The sequence below is a fragment of the Paramisgurnus dabryanus genome, chromosome 3, assembly GCF_030506205.2.
Source record: "Paramisgurnus dabryanus chromosome 3, PD_genome_1.1, whole genome shotgun sequence".
Lineage (NCBI taxonomy): Eukaryota > Metazoa > Chordata > Actinopteri > Cypriniformes > Cobitidae > Paramisgurnus > Paramisgurnus dabryanus.
Window position 1 is genome coordinate 18,439,318 of NC_133339.1, and position 16,633 is coordinate 18,455,950.

A 16,633-nucleotide genomic window follows, 5' to 3' on the forward strand; every position below is an offset into this window, starting at 1 on the left:
TAATTTGCAATAAGAGTATAAAATCGGCAACATCTTGCCAGGTCCCATTGGCACAGTGGCCTTCATTATTGCCAGACAGAAAGCAAAATTCTCCCGAAGCCCATTTATCACACTATACTTTCAGAGGCTTTTACTAAATAAAAATGTAATATTTATAAGTCTAGCCCTAGAGAGTCTGTTACCCATTAAAAGTCAATGAAACAGGAGTTAATTCAGGATTTATTTATGTTTATTGGTGGAAAAATATCATTTAGATGCATGAAAATCTAATAATAGAAGCATTAGCACAAATATAATTTTGCAGAACCAAACCACATACATCTACTGTACAGTACATTGCAGCTTTTGTCCTTATTTGCATTATATTTCAATAGGTTGCATTTATAAGTACACATTTCTCACCAATTTATTTAAGGTAAAGACAAAATAGATTTTTGTTTTTTTGAATCAACACTGTTTAGTTTAAATATTACGCATCACAAATATATAATTTGTAAAGAATACTAAATCACATTACAGTGAGGAAAAATACAGGCCTATAGTCACAAATCATCGACATTCATGTCAAAACAAACTGAGCACCACAAAAACAAAACTTAGTAATTTAGTTAACAAGTAAGATTAAAAAGGTGCAGCATTTGTAAACGCAGTAAATCTTTTTGGCAGTCCAACTTCAGATAAACTGCTTTCAAGTAGATCCAAAGTCTTTAACCTCTTAAGACCTGAGCTTTGGTTTGGCTTGCATTTTAAATTTCTTCCAGATTTGGGGTTAGGAAAAACCAAAAAAATATAATAACCAAATATTTTTCTTTGAACATGAAGCAATGTAATTGTCCATGTTTGTGTACAACATGTTCCAGTTACACAGAATTAAGTATTATGGTGCAAACAACAACAAAAATGTGATGTCCACGTATATGGACACACCAGGTCTTAGGAGGTTAAACAATTTCTAAAGTTCGTTATTTTATCTTCAGACACTGTAAAACATTTACTCACATCTTACAACTTTAAATGCACATCAAAATGAAAATAGTTTTTCTTTTATATCCTAAACACAGATGTACTTAAGTATTTTATACTAATCCTGATCCTGCCCAAATATCTTCTTTTACTCTCTCTGTTATATGTGCCAAGTTGGCATTTGAAACTGTGAGTCAGCTTTATATAACACACCCAAGGACAATGTGGTGTATTTGTGATGACATTCATTGTGGTTCGGCCAGCGGTGGATGCAATATTACACCAGTATATTATAACACACACTATACTGTATGAGCTACAGGTACTTTAGTCTAAGCAAGTTGTCATCTTTAAAGCAGCTCCGGTTTTAATTGTGGAAATGGACACACAGTGTCACCTAATTACACGGATAAAAATTAAGGTTCATTATTCTGCATAATACGCACATCTGTTGGGCGGTCATGCACTGCAGTCTGTTTTACCAAAAGTGTGCACGGAAATATTGTGATGAATCACTGGTGAGTGCTTGTTTCCTCCTGGTTTATGTTAATAAACCTACATGATGGAGCAGGTAAAACCACAGCATTCTTTCAGCAGTGTGACGCCTGTTTTGGTCACGTAGGTTTGCTGGGCTCTGGACGTCATTCGCTTGTCCTTTGTGCGACCTAAAAGAGAGAGAGAGAGAGAGAGAGAGGTGCAGTGACCTCCTCGGAATCATTTTCAGCTTTTCTGAAAACTGTCAAGAAGTAGCACAGGGGTGCATTCATGTTTGAACGTTTGCAAAAATAGTTGTGTTGAAATCAGGAGCACTTTATCAGTTTGCTAATTAATGGATTAATTTACTGTCCTTAAATGACACCGACCTGTCATCAACTGTAATGCTGAATCGATATCAAAAACCAGCACCGGCCTGACGTCAAGCTGTAATGTTGGGTTGATGTCAAAAACCAATGTCGGCCTGATATCAAGCTGTTTTGTCAGGTTGACTTCAAAACCCAATGTTGACATCCATATATACTGTTGGGTTAACGTCAAAAAGCAACCTAAGCCTGACATCAAACTGTTTTCGTCAGACTGATGTCAAAAACCGATCTAATGTTGAGTTGACGTCAAAACTCCAACGCTGGCCTGACTTCAAGCGGTTACATTGAGTTGACGCCAAAAACCAACATCGCCCTGACATCCAGATGTAACGCTGGGTTGATGTCAAAAACCAACGTCGGGTTGACTCAAAACCCAACGTCAGCCTGAGATCTAGATGTAAAACTGGGTTAACATCAAAAACCAATTGGCCTGACATCCAGATGTAATGTCGGGTTGACGTCAAAAAGCAACGTCAGAGTAACATCAAGCTGTAATGTCGAGTTGATGCCAAAAACCAACTGCGGCCAGACATCAAGCTGTAATTTCAGGTTGACGTCAAAACCCAACGTTGACCTGACGTCAAGCTGTTACATTGGGTTGATGCCAAAAACCAACATCCAGATGTAACATTGGGTTGACATAAAAAACAATTGTAACAATTAAATCGCGTGTCCCATTAAAAATGCCTGTCTGAAATCGATTCTGAATCGCAACGCTGCGATTCTTTGTTTCATGCACAGCTTGTGTGTTTACTACAGCATTTGGTCAGTAGGAAGTCCTTAACAATCTAAAATCATTATGAGTTGAAGTCGTTTGTAACGTGCATTTAAAAAAAGCAACACTCATTAAATAAAAATCATTCAAAATATTCTTCATTGTCAAGAAAATACCTGAAACAATTTGAAGAACAGCGTATAAATATTCCTGTAGACATTTCCTGGAATAGCGTTTGTAATGCTACTTCTTCTGTGGCATAAAGGGAATTTCTGCATGAGAGCGCCCCTGGCGTTCGGATGTGCCGCGATTTCACCGTAATTTATTCAAATTCATTCATTGAGAAAACGTGCATTTGCACAGTTAATCGTTACACCCCTAGTCGGGTTGATGTGAAAACCCAACAGTGAGATGTAATGTTAAGATGTAACGTTGGGGTAGACTTCAAAACCCAACATTGGTCTGAGGTCAAAAACCAAGGTTGTTAAATTTAATTAAAGGTGACATAGAATGATTGAACGGGGTATTTATCCTTGTTCTGTGATGTGACATGTAGACAAAAACATTTTTTGTTTGGGTCTGTAATGCCTTAGAAGCTTCCTAAAAACCTCTCTCAGATAGCTCTATTAGGGTGGGGGATTTTAAACAAGTGGTTTTGCACCTATTTGGCTCCCCCTACTGGCTTAAGTTGCAATCTCTTTACTGATTGGCTGACTTTGCTGTCACTCAAAAAATGTAGCCAATTATTTTAAAGTGGAGGGGCAGTGAGATGCCTGTGATGTCATAAGTATCAGATTTTCAGATTGGGCTGTTTTCTGGCTGACATTTCTAAAAGAGGAATTTCTATGAGACTGAGATGTTTAGCATGTTTAGCACTTTGTGTATGTTCGGGAATGTAGGTAGACTACCATTATTCAACATAGACAAGGTAAAAAATGTTTTTTTATTCTCTGTCCTCTTTAAATGAAACAAAAGGGTGTCAAGTTGAATTAAGTTTAATTTAACGAAATCAAATGCAACAAAATCTAAATTATTATTATTATGTTAAACAGCAAAAAATTGAAGATCATGGTTTTAGGTGACATTTCATATTATCAGCAGGGTTTGTATTGCATTTGAAACGCCAAATGAATATGTTATTCACAAACTTGAATATTTATTCCTTGCCTGAATTTGCTAATTAGTTCTGAAGAGCCGAACAACAAGAAAACAAATTACACTCTAAAAATGGCTGGGTTATTTTTTAACCCAAAATGCTGGGTTGAGTCTGTTGGGTTGTTTTGCTGGGTTATTTTTTTACATTTTAAACACTTTTTGGGTAGTTTCAGTTTTCTGGTTGTTGGGTTAAAACTGCTGGGTTATTATACTGGGTTGTTTGAAGAGGCTCACGTGCTTCGCGCCTTGGATGTTTGAATGTGCTCAGCAACGGTCGTCGTGAAAGGACAGAGTCACTGGAAGCAGTTGTTTCAAGGTAAGTTTATATGTTTTTGTAAACATTTCATGAATATAAACAAGATTATAACATTTTGCGAGACAGCAACGTGTTAATTTATACAGACTAAGACGACGGGTGTAATTTAGTGGAATGACGACTGGTACCTCAGATCGCCATTTACACAAATTGACTCAAATAATCGTTCTAAGATGTTTAATATGGCATATTAATAAAATTAATAAAATCGATGTTACAAAATCCCCATCATACGGTTGATTACGTTAACTCATGACAATTTCTGTAAGCCTTTAACAAAGCGAGTCAAAACCGGTACCGAGCCGACCTCCGCAACGTTTCGGCTTTTTGTGTCACACACGCGCATAGTTTTCCCAGCTTAGCAATAGCGACACTATTAAATTAAAGTTGATGACAAACGAGTTGCTTTCTTGTCATTCGATATGGAAAGACAGACCGCGAGGCGCGAGCACAAGTTAACTTAACCGGCGGCGGAGAATTGCGGAGCCGGCGTCTACTCTGTCACTGAGAGGCAGGGACAAGCAGCACTTTCACTTCACAGTCGGTACGGCGGGTAACGCGTCGATAAATGAAAACGAAACAGCGTTTCCAAGAACCGGTGTCTTATATGTATATTGCTTGTTCGTCTCTTTTAAAATGAAACAATAATTTAACGTTAAGTGTTTGGACATGAACTTGAATACATAAACGCATTTGTCACCAAGGCACTGCGTGTCACTGCGTGTACAGTTTAACAAACATTTATATGTGTTATATGAATGAAGATGTGTTATTGAGTCGTATTTAGTTACTATTTTATATTAATTTTATAATATTCTTGGGTTGTCTCCTGTGATTTCAAGTTTATATTGACCAACCCTCTGATCTGTGGCTGATACTGTATCAGAGATGTTATGTTTTTAGCAGAGATCAGATGTGATGTTGTTTTCCCATTCTTTTTTTCTAGAGTGTGCAGAGTTTTTATGTCCATCCATTAATGAGGCTAGCAAGGCCTTCATACAACTTCAGCCAGTAAGTATAACATTTAATAACTCCTATTTAAAATGTATTGGGAATGTCTTAATTATCTGCTGCATTTTAGTTCTGCAGCACTTTATTCTTTATAGTCAGATCATCCTATTTGTCAGTCTGTGTGGTTTGCAGCCTTTGTTGTTGGCACAACAGTTAAAGGAGTGTAACACCAAAGTCTTATGCAAACCGACGACAGGCCATTGCATTTTTGGGGAAAAAAATCTCACACGTGGTGGTAATGCGGCCAGGGATGCAAAAGAAAGTCTTATAATTTTTATAAAATGTATAATTCACTTGGCCCACATGGTTTTCTGAACACTTAAATCTGATCATTTAGTTCAGACCACTAAAAGTTTTTTCCTCTTTTGTAGATTGCAACAAATGTGGTGGAAGTTCTTCTCTGGACAGAATCCTCGAAATCCTTTCCTTTATTTCCTGGCAATGGGAAACATGCAACAGATCTCTCAATCTTTTTTCTCTATCAGTCTCTCTGATGGAGCCAATACGGAAGTGACTTAAACTGCAATTCGGCCAAGATGGCGACGGCACGCACCGCCTACTTTAGGCTTCAAAAATGCTCTTCACAACCAATGGGTGACATCACGGACACTACTTTCATATTTTTTTACAGTCTATGGTTTAAAGGCATTTTACGTGCTTGAAAATAAATACCCCAGGCAATGTGCATCTACTGTAGTCTGTCATTTTCCAAATGGATGAATCCTCTGCTGTTCGGTTCCTTTGTACATCTTTGTTCGTGAGGAGTAACTTTAATAAATGAAGTATTTTTAGTCAAATACATACCATACTCTGAAACTTGGAACATCTGTTCTGTAAAAAACTTTACACATCTGTAAATGATTTTACTTTTAATTTAACAATTACATTGTTTATTTTCTTACACTGCTGCAGTTTTGTTTATGTACATTTCAGAATTTCATTTATATATTGTATATACTTATATACAAATTCTGTCTTAAATTCAAACAAATTGATTTAACCTGTTACATTGTTACTTCAATGTGCATAATTTCTGATATTTAATAAATATATTTATACTTGATGTCAGTAAGCAGCAGTCCTTTAAATGATTTTGCAACTGCCAACTGTAAAAATTTAAGAGTTTGTAGTTATTTTGAAGTCAAATAAACATTTATTTGGTGTTCACAATGGTCTTGATTTACAATAAAGCACATGATAAAAATAACCCAGCAAGAATAACCCAAACCCAGAATATTAATCTCATAAGTGGTTAAAATGACTACACGTTGGGTTTTTTCAACAACCCAACCTGCTGGGTTAAAATGTGTTACCCAACGTGTTGGGTTACTTTAACCCAGCATGTGTTCTGTCCAATATTTACCCAGCGCTGGGTTGCCAATTGGGTTGTTTTTAACCCAACCATTTTTAGAGTGTAAGACAGCCTATTAACATGCTGAGAACCGAATTAATGCTTGCACAAAACAGATTTCTCAACTTCTGTAGTTTCCATTTTCATTAAACATGAACAAATAGTAAGTAAAACAATTAAAGACATATTCAAAGAATTCATTACGTTCATTTGCACAGTCAAAGTATAAAAATAGAGGCGGAACAGCTTGGCATTGAGCTCACGGCTGCAAAGTAACACACATGCTTACGTTTCATGCTGCACCTGTTGGGAAATTTAGTTTGCAGGAAATCAGCCATCTCTTTATCTTCCTCTCTTTCTCTGTGTGAATAAAGCATAACAGGTGTCAAGCACAAACACACATTTATACCATATACACATAATACATGTCACACGTGTATACATGCGCGCGCACACACACACACACACACACACACACACACACACACACACACACACATTCTGGTTTCCATGTTTTGTGGGGACATTCCATAGACGTAATGCATTTTATACCATACAAACTGTAAATTCTATTCCCCTTACCTGCCCCATTCCCTAACCCCAACCATCACAAAAACCTTTCTTGTACCTTAGATTTTCAATAAACATCATCTTGTTTGATTTATAAGCTTGTTTCCTCATGGGGACATCAAAATGTCCCCACAAGGTCACAAAAACACTGGTATTCCTATCTTTCTGGGGACAATTGGTCCCCACAACGTGATAATTACCAGGTACACACACACACACACACACACACACACACACACACACACACACAAATATTTAAATATACAGTACACAATTACAAATAAGATTTAGTCACAGATTTACAGACTTTCTGAAGAAATGTGTGGTGACACAATGCTAGTGTTACTTTGTAGAGTGTTACTATGGGGAGTTTCAATTGGTTGCTTGATGGTTACTAGAGTGTTCTCAATGGTTGCTAGGTGAGTGCTTTCTATGCTCAGGTAGTATGAGCAAATAAGATTATATCTGTCAGACAAATTGTATAAATGTACCCATGAAAAATATAGATATTACAGAAAAGCAGTGACATAAAAAATATTGGATTGTAAATAAAACTGTTCTTGTTCACCACCAGCAAACTGTGAATTGTTGTTATTTTTTAATAAAGGTCATTGAAGATTTAAACAAAACACACAAAAACTATAAACATGTCAAAGTATTGATACATATATATTGTCAACATTTCAATCACATACATATACGTCTGTTTATGGTGAAAACTTTATGTTGCTTTCCATTTTAATATTGATATTTTAGTAACACTTTACAATAAGGTTGTATTTGTTAACATTAGTTAATGCACAATGAACTAACATGAACAATTTTATTGACAATAACATTAACAAATATTATTAAATGCTGAAAAACTATATCGCTCATTGTTTGTTCATTCATGTTAGCTAATGCATTTACTAATGTTAACAAATACAAGCTTATTGTAAAGTGTCAATGATATTTTTATTAGCTCCTAAACTTGAACACAAATCTTTTGGGTCTTTTAGATTTCTTCTGCCGACTGCAATATATAGCCGACACAAGCACAAACATTTATTAACTCATTTCCCACCAGCCTTTTTTTTAAAACGTTGCCCGACAGCATTTTTTTGTGATTTTCACAAAAGTGTCACAAAATGCTTTCCAGGAGTATTTTCCTCTATAAATATATAAACATAAAAATATATCAAATGAAAGAACTGACCCTAAGTTTTCAAACAAACTAACAAAACAAAAACTTGTTCATCCTATATTCTTTTTTATAAGTTCTAAATATGGGTAGGTTTCTTCAAAAACACAACATTTTGAACAAAAAGCTGAAATAATTAAATTTTTGTGAAGGAATTTTGTTATAAATCACATTCAGAACGATGATCGAAACATACACAGAGTTCAAAATTATTTAAAGTAGTTTTGCTTCAGTTTTTTATAAATTGGGTAAGAGCGTCATCTAGTGAATAATAGCAGAATTAAAGATTACCGTAAAAACTCGTCAGGAAAGCGTCATTGGAAGGAAAATGTTTAATCTTAGTTGACGGGATAACTCGTCAATGGCGGGGAAAGAGTTAAGACCAAGCGTGCCGCACAAGCCCTGAAAAGTGAAGCCAAAACGTCTTGATCGCCCCGAGTGACTGGTCCCACTATAGGTCATAAACCCCGCCTCCCCCATGTTATTCAATGGGACTTGAGACCAACTAAACAATTTAATACACTTCAAATATTTTTTTTTCGAAGCTGGTTCTGTCATTTACTGTAGTTTTATCACGCTGATGTAAATGCAAGTGTTTGTTTTTAAAATATGTTTGTTTTTAGTTAGTTATTTAATGCTATAAAAACAGTGGTATGATGTCATGATTGACAGCTGTGCGGGGCCTTGATTTCGCGGCTTCACTTCCTGCTCACTACTGCGCAGGAATGGTCCCAAAATCGCCACTGCGCAGACTCAAGATGTCAGCGCCGTATCACGACACTTGCGGCTTTACTTTTCACCAATGGAAGAGAGCGAACGGGCGTCGTCTATCTTTATTTAGAGTCAATGGTTAAGACAGACACTGAGCCTTAACCCACATTTTCATATTCAAATGCCAAGCATTCAATTATTCTCTCTGCACATCGTTTTCGTGTCAGAAAATGTGTAAACTCGGAATCACTGACGTCTGTCGAATTTTGTCTGTTGATCTCTCTCCATAACTCATCCGTGTAATAGCCACTCGGATTTATCTCATGAATAAACCGTGAAGACTTCATTCTCATTGGTTTCTGACGCGTGCATCACTCACCATTACTCACATGCACGATTCAATGTTGTGAGGTCTTGACAGATGGCAATAAGCCCACCCCATATCTGAAACAGCATCTATCTCTATCTTTTCATTTCTCTCTTTCTTGCCTGTAACTCATCCTCTCATCTCTCAGAATCAGAGGCACTGTCAGTGTGTGTGTTGGCCGTGTTGAGGTAAGGGTGGATTATTGGCATCAAGTGGATGGTAATTGGATTGCACGGTCTTCACAGATGAGAGAACACCCACAGAGGCACAAAAACACATTTTTGGGTCTGACAGTCACGCATGCTAGCCGGCGATCATGAGATTGCGGTTGATGTTTCTATCCCTGAAGACCGCACAGAAGCTCGGGTGGATCGGCACTGACCTCAGCCTCTCGAACTCCATGTCATCCACCAGAAAGTCTCGCGTCTCCACCAGCTTCTGGATCTGCTGCAGCAGCTCTTCCTCACGCTGTCTGTCCTCATTGGACTTGTCTTTATCTGCAACAAACAAAGTGAAAGTAAATAGTTTACAGGTTTGGTGGTTTCACCGCTGATCTAAATTCAAATCAGACCTTCAGTTTATTTAAATAAACGCAACCTGGAGGAGAAGATGTTTATGCTGTTAATGTTTTAGTTCATTTAAAGAACATGATATTGAAAATATAAGGTCATCAAGTCACCTATTATTAATATTCAAAATGCATTTGTGATCTTGAAAAGAAATCCATGTCTCTGAATAAATACAAATCACCAGCAGAGAAAAAAACTGACCTTTCTAACAGGATGGTAAAACATTTATTATCTATAGCTTGAAAAAGAGTGTCTCATTTTGCAAGTGTATAAAAGATCGCAGCAGTAAACAAAAAACACTCATTCGTACACATCGTTCATGCATCTCCTTGGAAACAGGGAGATCCATAGTGAGGTGTTTCACAACCATATGTTAAGAAAGGCTAACATGGTGACCGATGACTGCTGGTGAAGAGAACCAATAAAAATGCAAAAACCAAAAATTGAAGAATGAACCAATGTGTAACACATGATTTATGTACAGTGTCCTGTTGAGAACACACCTGGGATTGAAACCAGTTTCTGAAGTTCCTTTTTGAGTCTTGTGATCTCCTTACACAACTGGATGTCATCCATCCTGACAAATTAGAGAGAAAATAGAGATGCATGTAATAGATTTTTAACTCTCAAAGCATAGTGTTATATGCCACAAGCATTCAAACATTTTTTCAAAACAAATTAATCAAGTCAGATATAAAGGTAATAGATTTCACTGATTGACGCTAAAGTCTTTAACAAAGTCTTTACCAGGTAAGTAAAGGCAGACAGATGTTAGCCCTGACAGTATGATCAGGACTTGATGAGAAGCCAAAGGTCTTGTATCACACAAAAGAGCTTATTTTCATTATAACATAAATCTCTTTCTGCTCCCATCATAAGCGATTGTTGTTAATAAGCAAAATGAATACCTTTATTAATAACATTTACTTTTTGCATTTATGCATTCGCAGATACTGTTATCCAAAGTGACGTCCATGTGCACTCAATTTAGATTTTTTATCATTATGTGTGTTTCTTGGGAATCAAACTCATTACTTTTGCATTGCTAAAGTCTGTATAAAGTATTATAATAAATGTCTTCTCAGTTTGTCACACCACAGAAAAATGTGTTACTATATGTGGGACCACAAGAGTCATGCAAAATGTAATAAAGAACTTCAATATTTAATAACTACCTGGACAATAAAAATATCAATTAATAGATTTGTTTAAAAATTCATTAATTAATCTATAAATAAATAGACAAAGTAAAAAAAATCATTATGTAACATTTTATTAGGCAATAAAAAGTGAGATTATAAAAATAATGTAGAAATGAAATATTAATCCATTAATAAATAGTTCAAAGTAATATAACAGTTTACAAAAACAACATAAAACACTCAATAAGTTCATCATTTTAAATTGCATTTATAAATTCTTAATTAAATAATGGAATTTCAAAATGTATTTCAAAAAGCGATTTAAGAAGAGAAATAAATAACTGGATTTATAAATTGAATTACAAATACAGGTTTAAATTAGGCATTTAAAAGGGCATTTCCTTTTAACATTTCTGTTTTCATTTCCCGATGGGTCTCCATATTTTTTTCACTATTCAATTTGCTTTTCATTTTAGCCTCTCTATTTAGCTTTTCCGTGACTCTTTGGGTCCTCATCCGTGATCTATAAATCTGCCCATGACGTACAATCAAAGCCAATCAGCGAGCTTGTTACATCCACCTGGCCATAGCTAATTTGCATTTCACATTTGACCATTTGCAACAACCCAAAGAGTCATGGAAAAGCGAAATAGAGAGGCTAAAACAAAAGCAAATCGAATAGCCAACAGAATAAGGAGAACCAACGGAATTAAAAACGGAAATGCCCTTTTAAATGCCTTATTTAAACCTGTATTTGTAGTTCAATTTATAAATCCAGTTATTTATTTCTCTTTTTAAATCGCTTTTTGAAATACATTTTGAAATTCCATTATTTAATTAAGAATTTATAAATGCAATTTAAAATGATGAACTTATTGAGTGTTTTATGTTGTTTTGATAATTTTTATATTAATTTGAACTATTCATTAATGGATTAATATTTAATTTCTACATTGTTTTTATAATCTCACTTTTTATTGCAAAATAAAATGTTACAAAATTATTTTTTTGGTAACTTTGTCTATTTATTTATGGATTAATTAATGAATTTTTAAACAAATGTATTAATTGCTTTTTTACTGTCCAGGAAGTTATTAAATATTGAAGTTCTTTATTACATTTTGCATGACTCTTGTGGTCCTCCATATTACTAACCACCCAGCCACATTTGAATAACAAAAAGGCAAGTAAATGAAATAACTTGATAAAATAGGCAGGATTCTGTGCTCTCAAATGCTGGGGGTGTGTCCACTGTCAACGCTGAAACCACTTCCACTTGTATGGATGCTTGTGATTGTGTTAGGGATGTGGTCATGCTTGGTGTCTTCTATGTGTCATCGAGCCACCCGTTTAACCCTGCCCAAATAATCCTGAAAACAGTTTATTGGTGCAACTCCACGGCCCTATCATACACCCGGCGCAATGTAGCGCAATGCGCAACGCAAGTGTCTTTTGCTCGTTTAAACCTGGCACAATGATCATTTTCACGTTTAGCGCCACGTTTTTTAAATAGCAAATGCATTTGTGCCCAATTATGCGCCCATGGGCGTTCTGGTCTGAAAACAAGGTGTGTCCAGGCGCATTGTTACGCGTTGCTACAATGAGGCAACTAATTGACTACGCCATTGACCAACAAAAACCTTGTCTAAAGTCAATACTGCAATATTGTTTTTGTTATTTAATGAGCGTGTGAGTAATATGCGCCAATGAACGGGATGATAATGCGCATTTGCTTATCCCACAAATGGATGTGCAGCAGCACATAAACCTTTTAAAATATGAAAAATGAAAGGAATAAAATGTAAAAGAGTATAATTGAGTCTTTGGATATAAATGAGGACCAATTACTAGATGTTAGAAAGGAGTAAACGCCCAAAACACACCCATTACTCATTACGAGAATAGGAACAACCCTTTTAGACTGTGCACTATAGGCGCACAAACCATTTTTCCTATCGTTAAATTAGCAAAAGTGGAATCGGACACGCCCACTTAGACCATCGCTTTGATGTTGTTAAAATAGGGCCCCAGAATTCACTACTACAAATATGATTCAGTACTAATGTGTATTAGCAATACATGTGTTTAGAAAAATTGTCAGAAATAGCTTTACCCTGACTTTAATAAACACCTTTTTTCTGCTGTTATCTTTCTTATATATCTCACACTCCATGCCGATTTCGTCCTCATAAATGTATGTTTAGGTCCAAAATGTTTTGCTTATGATATTTTAAATGACTGGAAAACAGATGATTTGGAATGCAAATGGATTTAACAATATGTTAAGCTCTTTCCAGGATTGACGTTCTTATTTAGGTTTAACCATGGTGAAAGATTACGGTTTAACTTACATGTATCTCAGCTCAGACTCTTTCCGGACCAGCGCATCCTTTATTCTCTCGATTTTAAACAACTCCCCCTCGATGTCCTCCACTGTAATGGTGGAATCAGCCATAGAGATCACATCTTCTTCAGCTGTGAGAAGACATAAAAACGTCATGAGAAAAATAAATAAAAATACACAAATCAACACTTTCACAAATGGTCCCCGGCTGTCACTGGGGCGGTACCCTTTTAGTACCTCTTGGGACCTAAAGAGTTTAAATTATAGTACCTCAGCGGTAAATACCGGTATCAAAGAGTGGACATTAGTACCTCAAAAGGAACACATCGGTACCAAATGTATACATATCTGTACCTATTAGGACATTTTCAAAGGGTACTGCCCAGGTGACAGCTTGGGACCATTTTTTGACCATGTTTTTGTGAATGCCACCTCCTAATTCTTGCCTGTGTGTAAATATGTAAAGTCTGATTAACAAATAAATGCAACAGGTAGTCCTGTCATAATCTTGCACTATTGTCTTCAGAAGGTTAACATAAATGGCTTATGTACAATTAACTGTGATAAAGTACTTTAGTTTTACCATGTAAATACAATCTTAACCAGTTCAAAACAAGTTTATCTTGTTTCAAGACATGCATTAAGGCGTTCAAAGACAAATTTTGATGCTGTTTATTATTCTAATGTTTTTTCCAGTTTGTTGTCCACTAATAAAAGACATCATGACACATGGTACAGTGCTTCTCTTATCTGAATTCAGCTAACAAGCACCCTGGTGTTGACCAGTCACATTTCACAAGCAAAACGCAAAGAGATGTGTGATGTTCGACTCATGCAGCATGTGTCATCTCGAGTCAGTATTAATTGGGTTTGTGTGATTATTACTGAACTCCGTATGAATCTGAGGGTGGGTGAGAAATGACAGATTCCTGTTTGTGTTTTATGTAGCAGTGATTTTAAAGTTTTAGTGCTCATTAGTTTTTAGTTGAATGCTTGAGGCAGTTTTTGCTTGTATGTGTGTTTGGATACACTTGTGAAGGCCACAATCTCAGAAAATTCCCTTACAAATACAAATAAACCTTTCTTTACTATTTTAAATGCTCTTATGTCATGACATTATGACATGTGTGTGTTGTTTAGGGAAGAGTAAATATCATTACTTTAGTATGAAAACCATTGCATGCTAAATAGATGAATGTAAGAAGTCCACATTAAAGGGGAAATATCATGAAAATCTGACTTTTTCCATGTTTAAGTGCTATAATTGGGTCCCTAGTGCTTCTATCAACCTAGAAAATGTGATAAAGATCAACCCAGTAACTTAGTTTTGATAAACCATTCTCTGCAATCATGTGAACAAATAGCTCATTGAAATGTGGCTCTCCTTGTGATGTCAGAAGGAGAAAATACTGCCTCTTAATCTGCACTATCCAATCACGGCACTGCCATTTAGTACAGAGATCAGCTCATTTGCATTTAAAGGGACACACCCAAAACCGGAAAATTTTCGCTCACACCTACAAAGTGGCAATTTAAACAAGCTATAATAAATTATCTATATGATATTTTGAGCTAAAACTTCACATACGTACTCTGGGGACACCAAAGATTTATTTAACATCTTAAAAAGTCTTGTGAAATGTTCCCTTTAATAGGTATTACGTTTGCAATTAGAAATATGTACAAAGGTTCAGTTTTGTACCTTTTCAGGTATACTAAACACTCATATGTACCTTTTTGGGGACATTACTGTACCTTAAGGATTTATTGTGTACGTTTAAAGGTACTGTTTTGTACCCCTAACATTTAACTGGTACGCAATAATGTCCTTAAAAGGTACAATAGGTCCTTAGGGTAAAAAAAGAGACCAAATTTAATTTACATTTTAGAAAAAGCTTTAAATATGTGAACCATAAAGATAAAAAAAAATTGAAATTGAGATTTGTACATGATTTGAAAGTTAAATAAATAAGCTTTCCATTGATGTAAGGTTTGTTAGGATAGGACAATATTTAGGAGAGACACATTTGCAATCTGGAATCATATTTAAAAAATGGCCTTTAAAGTTTTCCAAATTAAGTCTCTAGCAACTGCACCCACTTACAAAAATATATTTTTTATATATTAATGGTAATAAATATTACAAAATATTTTCATGAAATATTTATTTAATATCCTAATGATTTTTTGGCATGAAAGAAAATATATAATTTTGACCATACAATGAGTGCGTTTACATGCACAGTCTTACGCCGATTATGCTTAATAAACTGATAACACGTGGGGTCATGTAAACGCGTAAAACGGTTTTCTTTAATCAGGGAAAGCCCATAAACGGTGTAAGCAAAAACCGATCGGCACAGGTAGTTTTTTGCTCATTACGCCGATTTGGTGTGGCATGTAAACACCTTAACCGGCTTTCTCACGGTTTTGTCCATGTGCGCATGTCTCCACGTATGAAAGATAAACGTCACACGCGGAAGTAAGCACAAAGTAATGCATAAAAGTCTCCGCTTGACTAAAGCAGTTGGAGAGAAACTGTGAAAATAAAAGCTTATGTTACATTTACAGGTTCTGCAGACACAAGAAGAGATACAACCATATAGCTTAAGACAGATATGCCGTTGGCTTTTTGATCGACTATTATGTACTATAGGTGGTGACGTCAGTGCCTGCGAGAAAACTGATAAGTCTTCAAGTCCCATGTAAACGCAGTTGACTGCATAGCCGGCTTATTGATTTGCATGTAAACGCATGAAAACAGTTTTCTATAATAAGCAGATTTTTAATAGTTATCCGCTTATTCTGTGCATGTAAACGTACTCAATGTATTGTTGGCTATTGCTACAAATATACCCATACGACTTATGACTGGTTTTGTGGTCCAAGATCACATATCAGTATTTTGCCTAGTTTTAGTGGATGAAAAATAGTTTGTTGGAAAACAGACTTGTTTAATTCTTTATGATTGTCTATGAAGATAAATCCACCGGGCCTGCCTCACAGATGTTCATGAATATTTGTTGTCGTTTTCTGTACTCTCTAGCAGCATGGTAACTGAAAATCAAGATAGCATTATTTACAGATGAAAAATCTGGATGAAACATTATAATATTGTCCAAAAGTCATATTCAATAAACTTCAACCTAAAACAAAATTAATAATTCTCATATAATTTACAAATAATTTTGACCTGTTAAGAACCAGCAGAGAAGGGCAAATATTTTTTGCAAATGCTTATCCTCAGATGACTCATTAGACTTTTTCTATGATGTGTTCAACAACTGCAATGCCTCATAAACTAAGTTCTGTCGCTATGGCAACAACCTGGGCTTTTGGTTTTTCTCACATATATTTCAAAACAATGGGCTCG

At 35.6% G+C, this 16,633-nt stretch overlaps 1 protein-coding gene and 1 long non-coding RNA gene across 2 annotated transcripts in view; one reads left to right on the plus strand and one right to left on the minus strand.

Moving 5' to 3' along the window:
• Positions 1 to 218: 218 nt before the first annotated feature.
• Positions 219 to 16,633, minus strand: part of LOC135734009 (bMERB domain-containing protein 1) — a 23,585-nt gene continuing 7,170 nt past the window's right edge. Inside the window, exons 2-6 of the mRNA XM_065252895.2 lie at positions 13,268 to 13,391; positions 10,278 to 10,351; positions 9,588 to 9,702; positions 6,664 to 6,734; positions 219 to 1,628 (exon numbers count right to left, since the gene is read on the minus strand). Of these exons, the coding sequence (XP_065108967.1) occupies positions 1,519 to 1,628; positions 6,664 to 6,734; positions 9,588 to 9,702; positions 10,278 to 10,351; positions 13,268 to 13,391 (494 nt within the window). The 3' untranslated portion in view covers positions 219 to 1,518. The remainder of the gene's footprint in view (positions 1,629 to 6,663; positions 6,735 to 9,587; positions 9,703 to 10,277; positions 10,352 to 13,267; positions 13,392 to 16,633) is intronic.
• LOC135734010 (uncharacterized) lies at positions 3,744 to 5,930 on the plus strand. The gene is made up of 3 exons (XR_010527067.2): positions 3,744 to 4,012; positions 4,959 to 5,023; positions 5,395 to 5,930. It is a non-coding gene; the product is annotated as an uncharacterized lncRNA (long non-coding RNA).